The 19,856-nt window shown below is 49.5% G+C and overlaps 9 protein-coding genes across 9 annotated transcripts; 3 read left to right on the top strand and 6 right to left on the bottom strand.

Moving 5' to 3' along the window:
• Window positions 1-316: 316 nt before the first annotated feature.
• On the bottom strand, window positions 317-4,839 carry HO133_010662 (uncharacterized protein; the record flags this gene model as incomplete). Its single annotated transcript, XM_037301514.1, has 9 exons — window positions 317-1,142; window positions 1,197-1,647; window positions 1,699-2,806; window positions 2,863-3,699; window positions 3,754-4,186; window positions 4,247-4,311; window positions 4,362-4,391; window positions 4,460-4,594; window positions 4,648-4,839. 9 exons carry the CDS (start codon window positions 4,837-4,839, stop codon window positions 317-319), a joined length of 4,077 nt encoding a protein of 1,358 aa, XP_037153148.1.
• Window positions 4,840-5,367: 528 nt separating this feature from the next.
• On the bottom strand, window positions 5,368-6,618 carry HO133_010661 (uncharacterized protein; the record flags this gene model as incomplete). Its single annotated transcript, XM_037301513.1, has 1 exon — window positions 5,368-6,618. The coding sequence occupies one exon, from the start codon at window positions 6,616-6,618 to the stop codon at window positions 5,368-5,370; it is 1,251 nt and encodes a 416-aa protein (XP_037153147.1).
• Window positions 6,619-6,983: 365 nt separating this feature from the next.
• Window positions 6,984-8,616, top strand: HO133_010660 (uncharacterized protein; the record flags this gene model as incomplete). Its single annotated transcript, XM_037301512.1, has 2 exons — window positions 6,984-6,994; window positions 7,134-8,616. The coding sequence occupies 2 exons, from the start codon at window positions 6,984-6,986 to the stop codon at window positions 8,614-8,616; spliced, it is 1,494 nt and encodes a 497-aa protein (XP_037153146.1).
• Window positions 8,617-9,143: 527 nt separating this feature from the next.
• On the bottom strand, window positions 9,144-10,040 carry HO133_010659 (uncharacterized protein; the record flags this gene model as incomplete). The annotated part of the gene is made up of 3 exons (XM_037301511.1): window positions 9,144-9,775; window positions 9,873-9,938; window positions 10,001-10,040. 3 exons carry the CDS (start codon window positions 10,038-10,040, stop codon window positions 9,144-9,146), a joined length of 738 nt encoding a protein of 245 aa, XP_037153145.1.
• Window positions 10,041-10,804: 764 nt separating this feature from the next.
• HO133_010658 (uncharacterized protein) lies at window positions 10,805-12,324 on the bottom strand (the record flags this gene model as incomplete). Its single annotated transcript, XM_037301510.1, has 2 exons — window positions 10,805-11,957; window positions 12,230-12,324. The coding sequence occupies 2 exons, from the start codon at window positions 12,322-12,324 to the stop codon at window positions 10,805-10,807; spliced, it is 1,248 nt and encodes a 415-aa protein (XP_037153144.1).
• A 293-nt stretch (window positions 12,325-12,617) lies between these two features.
• On the top strand, window positions 12,618-13,208 carry HO133_010657 (uncharacterized protein; the record flags this gene model as incomplete). Its single annotated transcript, XM_037301509.1, has 4 exons — window positions 12,618-12,685; window positions 12,743-12,858; window positions 13,015-13,140; window positions 13,186-13,208. The coding sequence occupies 4 exons, from the start codon at window positions 12,618-12,620 to the stop codon at window positions 13,206-13,208; spliced, it is 333 nt and encodes a 110-aa protein (XP_037153143.1).
• A 652-nt stretch (window positions 13,209-13,860) lies between these two features.
• HO133_010656 (uncharacterized protein) lies at window positions 13,861-15,103 on the bottom strand (the record flags this gene model as incomplete). Its single annotated transcript, XM_037301508.1, has 2 exons — window positions 13,861-14,633; window positions 14,689-15,103. The coding sequence occupies 2 exons, from the start codon at window positions 15,101-15,103 to the stop codon at window positions 13,861-13,863; spliced, it is 1,188 nt and encodes a 395-aa protein (XP_037153142.1).
• Window positions 15,104-15,563: 460 nt separating this feature from the next.
• On the top strand, window positions 15,564-16,173 carry HO133_010655 (uncharacterized protein; the record flags this gene model as incomplete). Its single annotated transcript, XM_037301507.1, has 4 exons — window positions 15,564-15,679; window positions 15,797-15,905; window positions 15,968-16,021; window positions 16,075-16,173. The coding sequence occupies 4 exons, from the start codon at window positions 15,564-15,566 to the stop codon at window positions 16,171-16,173; spliced, it is 378 nt and encodes a 125-aa protein (XP_037153141.1).
• Window positions 16,174-16,952: 779 nt separating this feature from the next.
• Window positions 16,953-18,459, bottom strand: HO133_010654 (uncharacterized protein; the record flags this gene model as incomplete). The annotated part of the gene is made up of 4 exons (XM_037301506.1): window positions 16,953-17,078; window positions 17,226-17,289; window positions 17,338-17,487; window positions 17,636-18,459. The coding sequence occupies 4 exons, from the start codon at window positions 18,457-18,459 to the stop codon at window positions 16,953-16,955; spliced, it is 1,164 nt and encodes a 387-aa protein (XP_037153140.1).
• Window positions 18,460-19,856: the final 1,397 nt, after the last annotated feature.

Raw genomic sequence — 19,856 nt, 5'->3', positions numbered from 1 at the left:
CCCTGAGAAAGATATGGGGTAGGTTGCTGTCTGAACATGTACTACAATGTTTGAAACTTCGATATTTCTTCATAGTCGCTGTAGACAAGACATTCATTCCCTTCATTCTCATACAATTAGTTGACGCTCTAAGAGTATCAAACACTGGGTCTAGAAGTAGGCGCGCAGAGATGCTGCAAGTGAGACTCGGCGTGCTCATGCTATTTGCACGTTGAGCATGTTCAGAGAATCGACGCCAATGCTATGCATACATTCTGACCCAAGTCCAACCTTGCTTCCATTACTCCCTTAGCTCGTAAATGGAGGTTCATTAACTTTACCGTGTATCGCCGCTAATTCGCCTTCGCCTTCTCGAATGTGGACCAGGTATTGGACCAACATCCTGCGTAGCGCCGTTGGGTACAGCGTTCTCCCCCTTCTTCGGTGACACCACTGCCTGTTGTCGTGGCGGCCGTGTCGAAGTGGTGCGAGGAAGTCGACTTTTCGCAACAGACCCGGATCCATTCACAATGACAGGCAGGGCGCTGGTACCATTCTCATCTCTGCTCGACGGTCTATACGGCACTGCGCCGTTAATGGCGCTCCTTTGCCTGACATCTCGACCAATGGAGTAATTTGTTGAATGTACCGAACGATTGCTCGTGGGTGTGGAAGGCATCGAATAGCTTGTCAGTAAGCTCGGCGGCGTCGTCGAGGAGCTAGAGCGCCTTCCCGGTCGACGTTTGCTCCCACTCATACCTAGCTTGTCGTTTATCTCACTTGATTTGATAAGCTCACCCGCCATGTTTCGCACCAAAACGGCTCCGTCGTTCTCTGCCAGTCGTTGAATGGTGTCTTCAAGGCCATATCTGCTGATCAGGGCTCCTTGCTCTTCACTGGCATCACAAATGCTGCGGATGATGCGCAGGAGATTGAGTCGAACTACTGCCTTGTTTGACTGGAGCTTGCGTAGAATGCGGTGAAAGAGGTCAGGGTGGGCTAAATTAAGTGCAACTGGTGGACTCAGTCGCAAAAGTTTTTGCAAAGGCTCCAAGAGGTTCTCAAAAGCATTTGCTTTTGAAGTAGTGAAACATTTGATGATACCAGTTGTGAAGGTTCCATCGAGAAGATGCTCTTCCACTTTAGCCGTCTCTTCTTGAAGCCTGAAATGTGTCAGTATGCAATTTTGGATGCGTTCTCTGCACAAGAGCACCTACCAGATGAAGATTGCGTCAAGGGCTGTCACCTGCCAGTATTCATCTGCAAGGAGGGAGATGTAGAATGCGAGCCCTTTGTTTCTCCAGAGCTCACGCCTCCCCACCTTGCCAGAATGCGCCATATCGCAGAGTACGGGCAGAGCAAATTCCTTAAGTGGTCCCTTTGTCTTGATGATACGCTGAAGTACTGGGATGATCCCATTGAGGGCAGCATCCTCTTGCCTCGATTTGTTAAGTCGACACAAATTGTAGATTGTATTGAGTATCTGGTTCGAGACTTCTCTCGAATGAGGCTCTTTGGAACTATTGCGAAGCAGGTCAGTAAGAACGTCTATTGCATTCGAATTTTGTAGCGAATCTAGCGTTGTTGAAAGCATGGAGAGGTTTTTGATGAACTTCAACATTGTGATCTGATGGTTTGGTGACATCCGTTTCAACTCTTTGAGAACGCCTGCAGATATGTTAGCGAAATCCTATGCACCAGACCAGTGGATTGCAGTACGGTGTAGAACTGTTCTCTCTGCAACCAACTCCTTCACGTGGTTCTCGGCTTGCGAGAAGAGGAAGAATATATTCGCGATTCGACCTTCGCAGAGCTCGGCTAGCTCATCCTCCTCATCGAGGACCTTACTCAGAACCAGAGACAGAGGATCTAGAACAGAGTTTCGAGAAAGGATGCGGCAGAAGTCGTTCTTCGGTGTAGGACCCTGAAGCTCAAACACGCTCCAGATACCATTTACCCCAATGAGAACTAGGTCACGCTCCTCTTCATAGTCTTCTTCGAGGAATTCAACCAATACCTTGAGCCCTCCTGCACTGACAAACATTTGTAATGTCAAGGTCGACGTCTGGAACATTTGACGTACAAAGGCTGCTGCTTCGAGCCTGATCTCACTAGAGTACTTCCGCGACGCAAATTTGGTGATGATTGGTATGCCTCCAACGAAACATAGGTTTTCCTGGATTTCAACGTCATTGAAAATGATGACGTTCACTATCTTTAGAAGATTGAAAATAACGTCGCGATGCCGACAATTCTCTAGGATTTCCAAGATAGGAAGCATACCATGAGCACTGATTATGACACTCTTGGTATCTGGCAAGTCGGAAAGCACCTCAAGCAGTTGCTCTGACAGGTCTGCGAGCATGTCGTCCGCCTGAGAGACTTTGAGAGAGCCAACAAGCCCCTCGACTTGGGTACACAACCTTGCATACTTGTCTCTAGCGACATTCGCTTCAAGATCCATCTCATCGAAGCCCTCTTCTAATTGAGCGAAAGGGTCGTCATCGTCATCGTCATCGTCCCCCAGCCATGAGTTGTTCGACAGCTTCGAAGTCAGCATCAAAGTGCCCTCATCAGAGCCCCTCTCACTCTCTGGCTTGTCGAGAACAGCATTGCCTTTACCAAATATGTCTGAGTAGTCCTCGTCGTGGTCATCTTCGGCGTATCTTTGAATCTCGACGGAAGATCTTGTTCTCCGCATAAGAGGTTGTCTCGATATCGTTGGAGGGCGGCGCAGGCTACCACCGGGCTTCGGCGGTTGCATGGAATGAATCAGAGAGCTCATGTCCGACGGGTGGAATAGTCGAGGTGACAGTGCATGGCTGTGCTGTAGTGCACTATTTAGCAATTCTGGACAACCCAATGGAGAACAGAATGTCCTACTTTGTTCTTCAGAAATCCGCTCTCAATTGCAGTATCATATGCTATGAGATCTGAAAAGTCATCTTCTGAGCTTTCAGTGTAGGACTTGGTTGTCGGCAAGACTAGGTTGGTTTTAGCCGGAGACTGCTTTTGATGTACAGCTGGTACGGCCATGACCCGGCGGGAAACGACTGGGGAAACTTTCAAAGGTGGAGACTTGTTCGAATTGGGGACTTTCGGTTGCGAATTGTTTGGGCGCCTCGGATTGTAGGGGCGAATCGTGTCTAATGGATCGGATTCGGTCAGCTGGAGAGGACTCTTCACCGTAAGATCTCCCTCAAAATTATCGTCCCAATTTGCCTCCTCCGTCACAGTCTCAAAAGAAGCGAAAGCTTTGAGCTTTTCTGAAGATAGCAAGCCCCCAAAATTATCATGTGGCCTCAGGTGGGGAAGTTGCAAAGCGCTGGGCGAAATCGCCGAAGCAAAATCATCGTCCCAATTGTCGTCGGCAGTATTGTTGGGCGATCTAAACTGCTCCGTGTTGACGCGGGGCTTTGCAAGATTGAGCGGACCTCGAACGGGCGTTACAGCTGGATGGTTGGTTTCCCGCCGTCCAGGTATTGGACTGGAGGACATTGGCCGCGAGGTCCTCCGTAAGGATCCCGCGTTTGGAGACTTCAAGGCTTCGTTCCATTGCTGGACGCTTTTCACAGCCTCGTCATACTCCGTAGGTTTCTTGGGTACCACGGCATCAGATCTCTTCGCGTTGACGATCCAAGGGTGCTTCAACAGCTTTCGTGCGGAAACTCTAAGATTTGGATCTTTCTGGAAACATTGCATCAAGAAATCGCGGACAATCTGCCGCCAGATTAGCTTTCTTGTTCCTCATTTGCTTCTAATTTTTTGACACACTGGAGATGCCCCCTCCGGAAGCGGGGGATGATCGTCATTCACGATGCGGAACAGAGCGTGCATGGGCTGCAATTTGTGGTAGGGAGGCTTTCCGTCCAAGAGCTCTATCACTGTGCATCCCAGACTCCATATATCGGACGCTGTGGTAGCACCTGACAGCTCAATCACTTCCGGAGCCATCCAATAAGGCGTACCGACGACGCTAGACTCGTGGAAAGTTGTGGTTCTTGTAGCGACCCCGAAGTCTGCAAGCTTCACAAGGCCCTGCTTTGTTGTGAGGATGTTGGCCCCCTTGATGTCGCGATGTATGACACCCTGCTCATGGAGATAAAGCAGTCCATGGAGTACTTGGGACATGTAGATGCCCACTAGATTCTCTGGAAACTTGCCAAAGTTCTTCGAAATTGAATGCAATGATCCATTTTCACAATACCTGATGGATAACCGATTAGCACTTTCCGTTAGCAGGCCATAGGCAGGCTAGACCACGTACTCCAGGATTATATTGAGTGACTCTGCCGACTTGACGAACCCACGATACTTGACAATGTTTGGGTGCTAGAAATTCCATTAACGGTCTTGCTAGACTATTGGAATGAAGAGCGTACATCTAGGTTCTTCAGGAGGTCGATCTCAAGCTGTGTCACGAAGAAACCAGTATTAGCGAGGTGATCCAATACCGGAAGGCGGAGGGTTGCAAACGTACTGTGATAACTCTCAATTCGCTTTTAGGTAGATCTGCCAACTTGACCTGTTTCACAGCCACGGTCTCCCCAGTTCCCATATTCAGCGCTCTGAAGACGGATCCAAAAGCGCCTTTGCCCAGACAATCACCAAGTTGCTAGCATCCAATCAGAAATCAGAAGCCTTAGTCGTTGGTGCAGCGATGCGTACATAATCTTTGAGCTCGGCAACATCTTGAGCCCTGTTGAGCGTTTGTCCCTCCTTCTTGGACTCCTCTGGAGTCTCAAGGCCAGCGGGTTCCCTCTGCGTCTCCTTTACGATTTTCTTGCTTGGTAGGTGAGCTGTATCGCCTTGATGAGAATCTGTTGCAGGAGCCCCCACCAGGGGGTTGCGTGAGACCATTGTAGGAAGTTTTAGCCTTTTCCTGGGGAATGGCCTTTCTGTCTGCACAGGCTGCGCGTGAGCCTCATCATACAGCGTTTATGGGGACAGCACCGTGTGTCTAGGCGGCGATGGTACCATTTACTGTCTTCAAATTCGCTCAAGGCGTTGACAAGAACGTAAGTGGAGGACCGTTCCATGTGTTGTTGCGCTCATGCGGATCTGCTCGCCATTGCCCCCGTCAGAACCTTGACACGCGGTTAGAGAAACAACCCTTGTCCTCCTACACGCATCCCAGAGTCTGAAGAGACGGACGTTGCCTTTGTGCTAAGAGAGAAGAGTAAACGTAAAATTAGTATTGACATGTTCAAACTTTAAATCTGGTGATTGACGCGGAAGCGTGTTCCCGCTATTGTTCCTGTATCGAACAACTTTACAAAACGCGATCTTGGGGGGCAGAGCCGAAGTTACTGATTAATGTGTATGTTACGTTGATTACTGTAAAGTTTTGTCGTCAGGAATAGTGGTAATAGGTCCATTCATTTCTTCTCACTTGCTCAGAAGCTCGGCCTGTTTCAGCAGCCGCAAAATGTCTGACACCAAATACAAACTCCCAGCAGCGATTAGTGGTCCCCCATCAGCAATTCGCACAGCTACTTGAAGCGCCTGTGCTAAGTCTCCGGACAAGATCTGAGAAGAATCCGAAATGCCCAGTCCTCGTGCTGCGCCCAGTATGCTGTCCGCTTCTTCTGGGCACACCCACGGCATACCCTCCACTGGTCCGAACTCTACAGCAATAAGATTATCCCCTGATCTCAAAAGAAAGTACAGTAGTTCTTGAATATCTTTTCCCTTCGACATTGCAATCATCCAGGTCACAGGGCGATGCTTTTCACGTAGTTTCTGATCTACATATGTGCCCAGGACCTCAACAGACTGGTTGTTGTGAGCCCCATCAAGGAGCATTTGCCGCTCATTGCCAGCCAAAGATTTGATGGTGAGGTTCTGCAGACGGCCCGGCCAAACAGCATTTGGGATCGAAGGCAACAGCCGGAGCGGGTCCAATGATGGATAGCAATGGGAAAGCACCTCCTTGACAGCTTCAAACGCCAAACATATGTTCATCTGCTGGTGGTCCATGAGTTCTTCCTTGGCCACGACGTTCCAGACTTGACCAGCTGGATCGGCGTCTTGAGGAACAAGAAGCAACGAGGCAGCACCGACTTCTACTGCATTGCTCTTCAGAACCTCAAGGACGCCTGTCGTATTACTTCCGTCCGCAATACAGGGCACGCCGGCTTTCATGATGCCCGCCTTGTGCATTGCGATCTCTTCGAAGGTGCTTCCAAGGAAGGACTGATGGTCTTTCCCTATCTTGGTAACTACAGTGACTGCCGGATGCTCGAGGACATTCGTTGCATCGTTTCGGCCACCCAAACCAACCTCGACAACACCGATCTCTATCTTCTCTCGGTTAAATATTTCGAATGCTGTAGCGGTCAGGATCTCAAACTCGGAGGCTTGGATGTCCTCGCTCTGATCTTTCGTCTTCACAGCGGCCTCAACTTCGCGAAAGAAATCCTCATCCACGCTTTTCTCGTTGATGGTGATGCAGTCCCACCTATCAATCAGGTGTGGAGACGTGAAACGGCCGCAATTGATGTTCCCAGCATTCAGCATTGCCGAGGCATAGGCACACACAGAGCCTTTGCCATTGGTGCCTGCAACATGTATTGCGCGCCATGGAATTGGGGTGTTTTTCAAGAGTCGAGTGATCCGCGCAAGGCCTAATTCAATCATGGCAGAAGTGGTGCCATCTCCATTTCAGTGTAGAGTTCAGCTGCTGCTCGAATTCATGAAAGCTTCACCCGAACGTGTACTAGTACAACACTATTCAGTGTCGTGTTCATAATGTTATGAATTAGCACTGTAGCAGGGTTTGTGATTCGAAACTCAATCTCAAGGGGCCGGGTCGCATAAACGCCAGCCCTACCAGTGATCGCTAGCCCGCCCTCCCTTCCGCCTGCTCCTCAGGCTCTCAGTCTCAACTGTTCTCAGTCGCAAAGTTCATCTGTCGCTCACCTTCATATGAAGATAAAGCTATCTTGGTCGTATTCGAGATATCATTTCTCGCCTCATTGGTATCTTCGCGTCAAATCTGCTCGATGGGTTTACGGTAAGTTGATAGGTCGTAATTGTCGCGGTGCTGTTTGCGCCTGCGTTTATCTTTCGCGTGCTTAGCTGCCTCGTTATGCTTAGGCATTCAAAATTCAAGGCCACGAATGTTATGCTAATCAATCGTCATCCTCAAACAGAATGTTTTGCGAGCCTGACGCCAGCGACTCCAAGACCACTATTAAAGCAGATCCTACGGCCCCGGCGCGATCAGCCATTCGACGCCAACGCACCGTTAGATACAGCCCAAACGCTCGCGATCATCAATCAACCCTCTCCACACTACTGTCCCATAGCCGAAATCGCTCCCAAGGTCCCATGCGAGTGCTAGCGGATCGACGCTCACTGCTCGAGGATATACGCCGACAAGATCGAAGCGCCACTTCATCGATATCTAATCCTACCGATGCTCATGATGTCGAAGCAGAGGCAGACCTAGCACATTCTGAAGCAAGCCAGCGCAGCCGCTTAGAGAGTGGGCGCGCACTGCTGAGAGATGCGCTGAGCTACGAGCGCCCTGGCCGGCGCCTGAGGATTTCTCGACAAACAACATTTTCCGAAGCCCCTACAGCGACAGCCCTTTGGCGGCCAGTTGGCGCCGAGGATATTGAAGCATCACAGACCTCAGCCAGGGCAGATGAAGCAAGGTCGCCACCTCCGCGATATTTGCCAACACCCTCTTACACGTCAGGCGACACCTCAAATCGGTCCACTCTATATGTTCCCTCGCCGCCGTTGGGTACCGCCTTGCTCACTCCTAGATTCGCACCAGCTCATAGGCTAGATGGCGAGGACGAAGCTCGAGCTAACGCCGTGCGCGAGGAAGTCCTCGCGCGGCTCTCGTCAAGAATGGCGGAAATGATAGATAGCGGTGAGCGCGGCGGCATCGCAACACACGCTGCGCAGATCGCGAGAATGAGGGATCTCGACCAAGATGCGCTTACATCAGAGGTACGCGAGCAAGAAGCAGCGTATCTAGAGTTGGTAGAGACGCGTTTGGAGCTGATGCGCAGAGTGAGAGACCATGACTTGGCTGAGCTTCCTCGTCTACGTCGGATGAGTCGTCCTATCCAAGCAATACCAAGGCCTGCACGTAGGCGTCATCATCAGAGCAATTTTGACGGCCTTGGTGACCGGGAGCGAAGCTTCAGTCCGGATGACGATCAATGGGAGACTATCCTCACAACCATACCACCAGATGAAAGGGTTCCTAGCGCCCATTCTTCTTTCACGTCAGCGGCGGCGTCGTCGAATTCACCCTCATCCAATCCCACATCATCATATGGTACTGTGGTTACGGCACCTTCCACCAATACTGAAGTTGAAGCCTGTCCAGCGGAGTACGACGACTCCGAGGACGACTCTGTTGACGCATTCGACGCGCAAGTTGCACAAGTTGAGAGCCAAGCCAATCGCATTGAAGCACTGTCTCAGAGACTGGATCAGCAGCAATATCGGGACGAGCATCTTGCGAGGCGTAGGCGGATGTTAGAACGAGAACAGGAATTGCAGCAGATGGAGGCCAACCTACACAGACTTGAAGGACAAATTTCCGAAGAACGCCCAGTTGCCGCAGCAAGACACGTGGGTACGGGTGGGCGCACACTTCGAGAGAGACTGTGAGATGGAGGCGATGGTTCTACGTTAAAAGCAACCCATTTACCGGCACGGCACACTCACTAAGATTGTCTCACAGAAGCAATTTCCCGAATGCACGAGGAGCTCGTCACATTGCACCGGTGGCTGTTTCGCTGGGCGGATCCACCCGCTTTACTTTCGTTTCTCCCCAGCTTGGTATTCCCACGCGAAGAGAATTTTGCTCGGTAGCCTTTGTCTCGCCTCTTGATCGTTCGGAGGGTATCAAGTAGCAAGCAAACCCAGCCGATTGCCTGATGCATCGAGACAGCTCGCAGCTCGAAACATGGGAGTATTCTCTCAGAGCCTTTGTTGAAAACAATTCGTTATCAAATGTATTATACTTATGGATAGATGAACGGAGGCTATCGAGGTCGAGGCCGCCTTTCAGCCGAGATGCAATAGATATACTCGTAAATTTTCATTTCGATTGTACCTCCCCTGACCTCGTAGCTCTATCTTTTCAGGAACCCTCCTATACAGACACAGTAAGCTCTTCCCAAATGCGCAATCATTTACTCTGGATCTCGTTGTCCTCCGGGGCGCCAACTTTCATCTTCCTTGCTAATTATTACCTCTTGGACCTCCAGTCTATGATTCACAATCTGCCTCCCATTAACCAGATCAATCTCATCAGCCCTGTTACCTGCCTCCTCCTCATCCTTTGCAATGCCAGCCACGACGTGCCTCACCACTAATCGTCTTCTTGCCGTTTCAAAATCCACCTCTAGAAACCACAATTCGTCCATCAACTCTGCGGCCTCTTTCCACAATTCTTGATTCAAACTTAAATAATTGCCTTCCAGAATCACAACTCTTGACGAGGGATGTATCTGAATGTCATCAGCAACCGGATCCTTAAGGGCGTGATCGAACGACGGTGCGTAGACGGTCTTCGATTCTGGCAAAAGTGGTTTCCGCAGCTCTTTGACCAGCTCAAGAAAGGCTTTGTCGTCAAATGTGAACGCTGCCCCTCGGCGATGATGGGCTGTGGTAGGGTCCGGCATTGCTGACAGTTGGGCACGGGAAAGATGATAGCCGTCCATAGGGACAGATGTTGCAACGGGGGTGGAAGCGCAGCCAGGAGCTTGCTCATTGTGAATAGCATTAAGCCCCTCTGTCACGAGTTTGGCAAGAGCTGTTTTGCCTACAATACGTGTAAGTGAGGGGCATGAGCAGGAGGAGAAGATGAGCATTAGAGCAAAGGCAGAAGAGGCGCTAGCTGATAATTCGAGATTGCGTACCTGATCCAGGAATACCAGACACGGCTATGAGAAGGCGTTTTGAGCTCGGTGTCGCTTTGTACTTGACTTGAAATGGTCATGATCATAGCTTGGACGACAATGGACGCTGACTTGGGTCGATTGCTCACTCCAAGTTTTCTGGACGAGCCTATCCACCTGCTTTTCCATGCTGACAGAAGTGTGCTCTTTAAATGCACATGGGAGCTAGTTGAGCATTAGATGTGGGGGAGGTACTCTACTCATAGAAGCCATGTAGCAAAGAGTTAATGGCCTGGTGGAAACCACAGACATAATTCAGCCCAGCACCAACACAATTTGCTTTTTGTGTTTCGGCGGAGGAGCCTTCTGGTGACGTCAAGTTGCATTAATTGGCCCGCGCGTAGCGTTGTCCTCCTTTCTGCAACAAGATACGAGTAATAGCTTGAATGTTGATTATTATTGTTACGACAAAGTCTGTCCCCTCGTCAAATCTCGAGAATGTGGAGTGCACGCATCCACTCAGATTTCTTGATGCATCACTTCGACCAACAACATCCCGCTAAATGCTTGCAATTGGCGAAAGGCTTGCAAAACGCCGAAAAGAGATGTAATACTCGTACACAGATAGCTTGACTTCCACCCTCATGAAAAACGTCCAAGCCCCCACGAGCCGGAGAAGATTGGAGGGCCACCAGATACTGCCATTCTGGCTAATGATTTCCACTTGCTCCTGCAATACCGTCTTACTGCAATAACGAGCTAAGATCATGAAATTACGGACCGGACCTTCTCGAGTGTGCAGATTCTCGTCAAGGCTGCGAGCTTCATGGAATTAGCAAGCGACTTCCAGGAAGTTGGACGAGGGCGATAAGCACATACTGAGATCGTTTGTTTTCAAGATCAGAAGAATGATCCGCGGCACTTTGCCCAAAAGTTGGACCAGCTTTCTTTCGTCAGCCATGGTATTCTTCATCTACAGACGTCCACCAGGGAATCACCTCCTGCAGCATCCCTTCTCCCATGGCACCAGAAATTTCCTCCTTTTCCTGATCTAATCTCTTAGACACTACTGAATTAGTGGCATTTATGTAGTCCCTTCCAGTGATAGCACTCGCGAACAAGGGAAATTGGTCGTCGGTGATTCCGGCAACGTCGTATGCGTATTTGCGCATACCAATTTCGTCAGCATCTATGACTGCAAGCCAAAGCTTCGCGTAATCTCGCCGAAGCTGCTTTGGTATATCCCTATACAGTCCATGGTCATAGAGTATGATGTCGAAGTTAGGCTTCCTTCGGTCGTTATTCTTGCGAATCGCTATATTCCCACCGTGCGGATCACAATGGAGAGGCGTGTCCCCGAATATCATCTCGTTGAAGATACGTGCTAAGGCCGCAGAGACCTCGTCGCGATCAATGCCATTGGAGTCAAGATAGCGCAAATCGTCAGTCCTATGACCAGACACGTTTTCCATGACTAGGATCCGTTTCATACCCCATATAACGTCAGGTACTACCAATGGTGAGTCGTGCATCTTGTAAAAGTACTCCTTCGTATGCAACGCGTTATTCCCTTCGAGAGCAAAGTCCAATTCTAGGGGAAGAGAGGACTCCATCTCGTTCGAAAGCCATTCAAGGTCGTATTCAGGAAAAAAGAACTTGACTATTGAAAACGTTGTCCGCGTCAAAAATAGATCAAGTGGTACCCATTCTTCCAAGGCTGGGTGCTGCAGTTTCACAGCGACTGTCTGGCCAGTGGCCTTCATGGTTGCCAAATGAACTTGTGCGAGCGATGCTGCACCGATAGGTGTCTTGGCAAAATGGTCAAAATGTTCGTCAAGTGGTGACCCCGTGTCTTTTAAAACCATGGCTGCTATGGAATCGTACGATGACACTGGGCAATGGTCTTGTAGCGGTACAAACGTTTTAGTCCATTCTTCTGGTAGCAGGTAGTTCATGCTACTCAGGTGCTGGCCCAGCTTGATAAATATTGAACCGTTTTGCTCCAAAACCTCAAGGGTACGTTCCGCACATCTTTTGTGACATGCCTTTAGTACCGCCTGCCATTCATGCCCATCCTGTGCCATGGATCTCAGGGTGCACTGGTAGCTACAACATTACATGTCAGCTGTGGAAGTAGCATTGCTGAAGGTGCCCGATAACCGAGGGTAAACCATACTCTCTGAGACATCGAACCAGCGCATAGAATACACGTAAAGTCCTCTTCACTGCCATATATCTATGCTTTGCGTCATCGGAAATTGCCCACATTGATCCAATGGCAAGTATCGCAAGGATCACTCCACGCCTTTTGCCCTTTGATACAGGGACCTTTTTCCATGTAGAGTCTTTCAATGTGGATCCGCTGGACGGGAGGCTACTTAACGTAGGTCTTTCCAACGTGAAGTCTTTCAATACGGCGCTCTCGTATGAACTTGGTCTGGGGTGATAGGCTCTCTGCGCAGAGAAGGTCCATGACGGCGATTTTCCAGAGTTCGTTGTGTAAGCGGGCAAGTGGGTAAATAGTTGCTGGCTGCCTCTCAGGCATCTGTGGCAGGTCCACGGGCCAGTTTTGGCGATCTCATCTACCCATCTGAGACACCTCATTCTCTGCTTACCGTGGCAGCATGGGTTGTTGTAGTGAGCGCTTGATGCGCTCGATAGTGTCAACTGGTGACTGGGAAAATGTTTCGGCATTGTGCGGAACAAATCCGCCCACCTAGAGACAATGCTTCGCATGTACTGACAAACCTCAGCTTGATCAGAGTTATGAGCCCTAAGCCTTTAAGAGGCAAACGCCTCTCCGAGATCAAGCTGTCCAGAACTTTCAACGGCAGGCAAGTAGAGATGTCACCGTCGGAGTCAGGACTGTAATTAAACCGCAGACTTCATAGGACGCTTCTTACACCAATAGTAGCCTTCACAATGGCGGGCCTGCTCTTTGTCTATACTCGCTCATCAATCCACGCTGCCAAACGGAATGCCGAACGTCACAGAGCGGCAGATGGAGGTTCGTACATTTCGCAGTAACTTCTTCTTTTTTAGTGCCGAGTTCTGAGGTACAAGACATATTTCCGGAGCAGAAGGCTCTTCCTACTCCTGAGGCCTGTCGTACGAGTCTGAGTTTTGCCTTTGGAAAATACCGCTGACTCCAAAATGTGCGCAGGTCAGATCAGCTGGTACAATGAGAGCCAGCGGCGTCATGGAGCTTTGGAAAAGCCTGAGGAGCAAGAGTCGATCGTACAGTTGATCGCAGGTACACAGGACAAGACAGGGAAGATAGCGGGAAAAGGTATTCGGCAATCCCCTGAGAAGGAAGTGCTGAGCGCGAGGAAAGGCAAGCGAGACAATGGTGGATGATGTGATTGGCTCTCGTTTCGAGCAATTCTATTAAAATGGTGGATGGCTGTGACTGGCGGTGGATCGATCATTCTCAATAAGAGTATCAGGCTTCGAAGGGTCCGGCTTCCACTCAGGTCAAGTCATATCTGTCACTCGGCTTCGAAGGCTCGCTGCTGCCGCCTAACGATCTATTGCCCATGGCGTTGATGCTTGGGGGAACGAAGACCACTGGCAGAACTTTGATGAAATCATGTATAGAAGAGTTGCGGAGGAAGTTTCGAGAAGGTGTTCGGCTAGCTGAACATGGCCCGCAGCACAGATCAGAGGTTACTATCTGGAAACATTGAAGCATAGCCGTCCATGAGAACACTTATGTACACATATTCAACGCATTTATAAGCGGATACCACTTTTACCAAAAGCTGTCATTTCGATTCTCAAAAAGGCATGACTCCTTGTGCCCTGGGGCAACAGCCGTGCTCAAATATAAGAGAAGAAAAAACGACAGCTGTGTTTGACCATTCTTGCCAACAACTTTTGCTTTCAACCACATGTTTTCAAGGAAACGTAAAAACGTACGCTCCGCACTGCTGATCAAGCGTATCTTGAATTGATAGGATCCTGGCCATGGTGGGGGTGACTTAGGCATGCGGTACTGACAATACAAAGCTTATGAAACAGCCTGCCCAAGTGCACCCTGTGCACCCTCGTTTGATTGATCGTCGCGCTGCAGTTGAAACATGGTCTTCTTGAGGTATTCAAATGTAAGGATTGTCGTCATGGCCGATGGTACAGCTCGTATCAAGTTCGTCCCAAGGCCAGCGTAGAAGCCTCGCCATCCTTCTTCGATAAGAATGGTTTTGCAGGTTTGCACGGTGCCTCGATATCGAATTTCATTTACAACAGGTGAAATAAACCCAGGGGTCCGTCCGTGATCACCTGACTTTGTTGAGCCTTCTCTCAAATGCATTCCCTGTGATGTAGGCGTACTAGCTGATCTTTGCTGCGTCTGCAGACGAGTTCGAACGACCTCGTGGGGATAGGTGGCCGTGCTTGCACAAACTTTACTCAAGAAGACGGCCATGGCCAAACCGTAGAAGTGGTGACTCCGGTCCTCATCGGTTTCCTTTTGCCCTTTCCCAATACCCGTAAATTTCTCCTTGAAGACTTCATACAGAGGAAATTGTATTGCGACGTGGGTCAATCCGAGCAAAGCTGGCGTGAGACCTGAATAGAAAGATAGAAGGCCTTCTGTGCGGTACATGACCCTTGCGGCGTCCCAGGTGTTTTTGTAATGCCAAGGGGCTTTTGAATGGTTGGTTGCGATTCTCGAGCTTGACTGAGACATGAGCCTCGTCTTTATGACCCAGATGGGGTTGGTCGCCATGGTCGAGCATGCGCCTCCGCTCAGTGAAGCGTACACGTTTGCGAGGAACCAATTGTCTAAGTAAAAAGCCTCGGTGAGCTGAATTCCGGGCGCGCTGGTAAAATAGCTTACCCGTTCTTGTCCTGAAGAAAGCTTGCGCTTTGTTGTACACTGTCAGATAGACAGCCCAGGTCGGCACGTAGCCGAGAAGCATTGGTCCGAGCCCTCGGTACATGCCCCGAAGGCCTTCCTCGTTCCATATTGTAGCAGCAGTCCCGTGAACACCCCGATACGCAGCAGTAGTAATCTTGACCCCATCCTTTGAAGCTCGAAAGCCGCCTTGGGCTTGTAGTTTGGTCTTGATCACATCTAGCGGACAGCTCACTAGTCCGGACACAGCACCAGCAAGACCCCCCGATATTGGGACAACATAACCTTCCGGTGTTTTTCTTACCCAAAGCTCGAGACGGGTCTTCGGCGGGCTCGATTTCCCATTCTCGGTATCTTGAGCAGCGATTGGAGAGGTGTGATTCCGATCAATGGACATCTCTGGGGAGACAGAGGCCGAAGAAGGGCTCAGCAAGGCATCGGGCAGGATATAGTCGTCGATCGCTGGCAGTCAATCCTGCGGTAAGATTTCAACGATTTGGCCGCTTCATCCCGATTGAGGGCATCAGGGAGGATGGTGGCGATCTATAGAATGCGAAGCGCAACCTAGGCTCGGGCCTTTTGAATATTGCCAACTGTCGTGCGGAGAAGGCACACCTATGGGATTAATACTTGCTCGAGTTGTGCTCGAGCTGTTGTTCTCTGCTGCACAGCATAATTACTCGAAGCGGTGCGGCAGGTCTATCGTTCTTTGCAGCTTGGATGGCGCAGGCGCTAACGGTACAGTACCGAAGACAAATACGTACTACTCGTACGCAGCCTCCAATCTCTAGCATCCCTTTACCCAAGACCTCAATACTCCGGACTAAGGTTCATCCCAACGTCAACTATCGGCAATCATGTCGGCACCATCGCTCGCAGGATACATTGTCAAGAGACCGTGGTTAAAGCGCTGGATGATGCCATTGGCCAATTGGTACGCAGATGCTGCGGGATACAGGAAACTGGGCCTCAGGTAATCATCCATTCATCTCGTCCGAGTAGTGGAGTGGCGCAACTTCCATCGCCACTTTTTGGAATCTCCACGTTCAGTACTTGTTGGAGAGCTCGAGTTGACTGAGAGGACCTCAAGGGCCGATGATCTCATCCCCGAAGAGTCTGATACAGTCCTACTCGCCTTGAAACGACTGCCCCCCAAGGAAGCATACGACCGTGTCTTTCGACTTCGACGAGCTTTTCAGGTATATTAAAATAACATCCATTGCTTCGATTGGATGGTTCGCCGGCTGCTGACATGCCTAAGTGCTCTCTTGCCCACCAACTTCTGCCCAAGGATCAGCAAACGAAGCCGGAAGAGGTGAACCACGTTTGAAGCTTTCACGGTCCGCACCAGAGGCTTATTCTTCATAGGACTACGCATACCTTTCACCTGTTATCAAAGAAATCGAGGCCGAGTCGAGGGAGCGCGATGACTTGGAAGCCATGGTTGTTAGCAAGAGGAAGAAGTGAAAGAAGTGAAGTAATAAAAGGAACGAGAAGCCAATAACACCCTGGGGCTACATCTACACACTGTTCATTGTGTACGAGGGCCACTCTTGTGCTCAAGGGCCCTTTTTGTTACCGTACATAGGCGAAACAACATGAAGGACATCTGAACTTCTCCAAAAAGCCTTTCATGCGTCTACCAGAGGTAGCGATGCCAATGTCAATGCGGCGATACTGTGGTATCTAAGCCTGGAACATTTGGATTTTTTTGAGGTTGAAACAAGAGCATGCGCTGTACCACCAGATTCGAAAGGTCGTGTGGAACTTGGACAAGAGAAATCTGCAAACAGTATTGAATATCAAGTATTTTATTCTTCCGGTTTCAATGCCTCAAATTCCCGATTAGGCCAGAACATTCCTATTCTGTGGCCAACCCTTACCAACTTTGCGCTGAGATTTGTTGGAATAAGTACTTTATTCCCTTGTTTTTGCGTGATTGATTGGGTCATTCTATCTCCAACGAAGCGCTGTCGGGATTCCTCTATTTTCTGCACTACCCGGGAGATATATTCCGTCAGAAATGAGGCGCTTTGAGTCCTCGACCCGGTACTTCTTGAGGCTGCAGCTTTAGTCCTTACAAAGTCTGATTGTACCTTCAGAGCTCCAGTAGGCTGCCGTGATTATACGCAATCAAGAGATATTTGCCACGATTATGCACAGAGTTGCGGAAAAAAGCGAATCCCGTTTGACTGACAAGATCGGTAAAGCTGTCAAGCCAATGCGGTTGAAGATTAGCCTACTCTTCATGCCTCTTCGACGACGTTTATGTCCACATCTTCAACTCTCCACATGTACCACATGAAAATACTTCGATATGGCGCAAATTTTTCAGAATGCTTAAGCATGTCCTGCTCTGACATGTACTTCCACTGCGAGTTCTCCATTCAGTAACTTCCTTTTCAAGGTCAAGAAATGAGTCGTCAGACTATTGAGGGAGTCCATGTACTCTCGCAACGTGACTTGCGACTCAAATCATGGTGTGGATTAGGAAACCAAGGGCTGGGGAAGTTGCTTACTTTACCTCCGCCCTTGGCCTTCAACTTTCTTACGTCCTTGCCCATGAAAGCGGCCATACCTCGCCTTGAAAGATCAGCTCATTTTCAAATGCGGCATGTGAAGTGATCATACTGAACACCAAGGTCTCCAGTAGAAAGGATATCCATTCGCTTCAGCCCAAAGCAAGCAAACATCTCTACAGACCATTTGCCCAGTCCTCTCACGGCAGTCAACTTTCCGAGTACTTCTTCGTCGCTGGCGTTGATTAACATCGCAGCGCTTCTAATGAAGATCCTCGCAATCAGTTATTTCCTTTCCTAGATCGAATCTTAAGTCGTGAGACATGAGTGGGGAGTAATTACCCCCAAGACATGTCTCACGACTCAACTTTCGGTACATGATAAGAAGTTATGGCTTGGAGAACACCTACAGCTCCCCGCTCGCAAATTTTTCGGCAAGTCCTTTGATGTACTCAGCTTTGCGCTCCGAGAGGCCAGCCTGACGTAAGAAAGCAACACTGCAAGCCGCGACCTGGGCAGGCGTGGGAAAGACTCTAGCTTCCTCTACTCTCTCCCTGTCAAGAGGCCCATGGAAAAGCCCTACGAACTTTCTTTTGATCGACGAGGCCGCAGCACCAGAAACCTGCTGGGCCATTATGCTACTACAAAGACTTTTAAAAGGATCGCATTCTTCAGCCAAACCTTCAGGGCAGAAGACTCGGCAATAGTGCTTTTCGATAAGAGGCTGCAACATCGGTTCCATCTTGACGAGGTGAGCACAAGCTTCGTCTAGAATATGACTCGTTGAGGTTGCCGGTCTTGGGATTCCGGTCTTAGATGGAGAAGCCTCAGCGGTCTCCTTGTTAGATGTGACAAGCCGCGATCCCCTAGGCGTTTTCAGTGGGGCATTGGTCCTGTGGGGCTCAGCAGGCCGATCGAACGACAATACAGCTTTCTTCCTTGGTACGTGGTTGGGCACCAGTGAAGCATCTTGTGAATGTTGGCTCAACGACTTTTGCTGGGGCTCAGGTGTCTGGGTTCGAGCTCTTCTCACTTGGGGAGATGTGGAATTCCCTTCAGACTTGTATGATCGCTTTTGCCTCTTCTTTGCTAATGTCCTCGCTCCAGTCGCAGCCGTCGGTCCTTCTGCTAAGCTATTCTGTTCGGAAGCACGATCTTTATGTTGAGATCTAGGCACGGCCACTGTACTGTGATTGGGGGACGTATTGCTCCGCAATTTACGTTGGGCAGTCATTTTCCGCACGATTACGGGATGATGTCGAAATCGTGAAACGAAACACATTGAACGGGGAATAAAGTTAAGGCATCCGAGTCACAAGGCTTGTCGTTGTACAACGTCAATGTGTTGGTAGCTTTGAGTAATTATATAAGTGCTTAGAAAAGATCAGCCACAAGTACAGAAGTGTACAAATAGTCATGGCGTTGTTTCATACGCATACATCTATTTGATTTACATACAGAAAGCCGAAGGTCGTACTAGTAGACCGTCGCACGTTGTATGCATACATCCGTACTACCAACAATCTGCTTGAGACTCAATCCGTGTCTCGAACAAAAACTGAAGGGCTTGTTACGGCTATCAAGCAAAGTTTCTAATGTAATGTATTCAGCCTTAGCTTTTTCCACCTTCAGGGCTAGCACGGAGTCTTGGATTCGACATTTTGTACTGGGTAGATCTGTATATTCTGCCTAACGCTACGCAAACGACTGAACGATTCCCTCCTGGTGCTACTTTGCTTTAAATCTTGACAGCGGAAATTATTGGGGGGTGATGGTACTTGGCATGGACGGTTGAGGCGTCGAGTGAGATTTGCTTCAATGCTTTAATGCAGATCATCCACCTTAGCGGCCTTGCGAAACAAATTACCTGCTTGCTCTGGGATTAACGTTTCAGCAACGGTCTGGTCTGACCCCATACAGAGTACTAATATTATTGATACCTTATTGTACGTTAATTGGAGATTGATCGATTGATGGCAAGACAGCTGTCGTCTTCGCAAACTCACGGAAGCGTGCAGTTGCCACTGGTGACGAGTACACGCTACAGGGTGGAGTCCAGACTGCCTGTAGATTTGGAGCTGCCGCAGCCGAGAATCCGACTATTGCGCCTTTGGATAAACTCCATAACAGAACAACCGTGCCAAAGACCGCCATCCCTCGGTCGCTGCGGGAGGCACGCCCTCCCCTAAGGATTCTTGTGCTGGGTACTACACTAACAAAGATCTTGCAGGGATAGGCGTATCTTGAACTTATCACCTGTCAGTGCACAAATGCACGAGCTTCCCCAGAGAGATAGATAACACTAGGTAGCTCCATCCTGAAGCGTCTATCTCCCACTTCCCATCTCCATAGTGTATTTGGTTTCCTACTCCGTTCAAAATGTCGTCGGTGGCAAGGGTAAAGCTTGTCATTCGAAGTAGAGTCAATGTCAAGACTCAACGCATTCGAGGTTGCGTAGACTGGAGCATACGGTGTAGTACGGAGCGTAGAAATGGTGTCGCTATCAAGTCGATGAAGAGGGTTTCAATAGTGTTGCTTATCTACACCAATTAAATAAGAGGGATAGTATCAAGGTGGGTCGGGAGCTCTGAATATGGTAGCTGTGTTGGGTATGGTGCAGCAAGGACAGCA

Source organism: Letharia lupina, assembly GCF_014066315.1.
Source record: "Letharia lupina isolate WasteWater1 chromosome Unknown contig_9, whole genome shotgun sequence".
In the NCBI taxonomy this organism is placed as follows: Eukaryota; Fungi; Ascomycota; class Lecanoromycetes; order Lecanorales; family Parmeliaceae; genus Letharia; species Letharia lupina.
The sequence above is the reverse complement of the archived record's forward strand: the minus strand, read 5'-3'. Positions and strand labels throughout refer to the sequence as shown.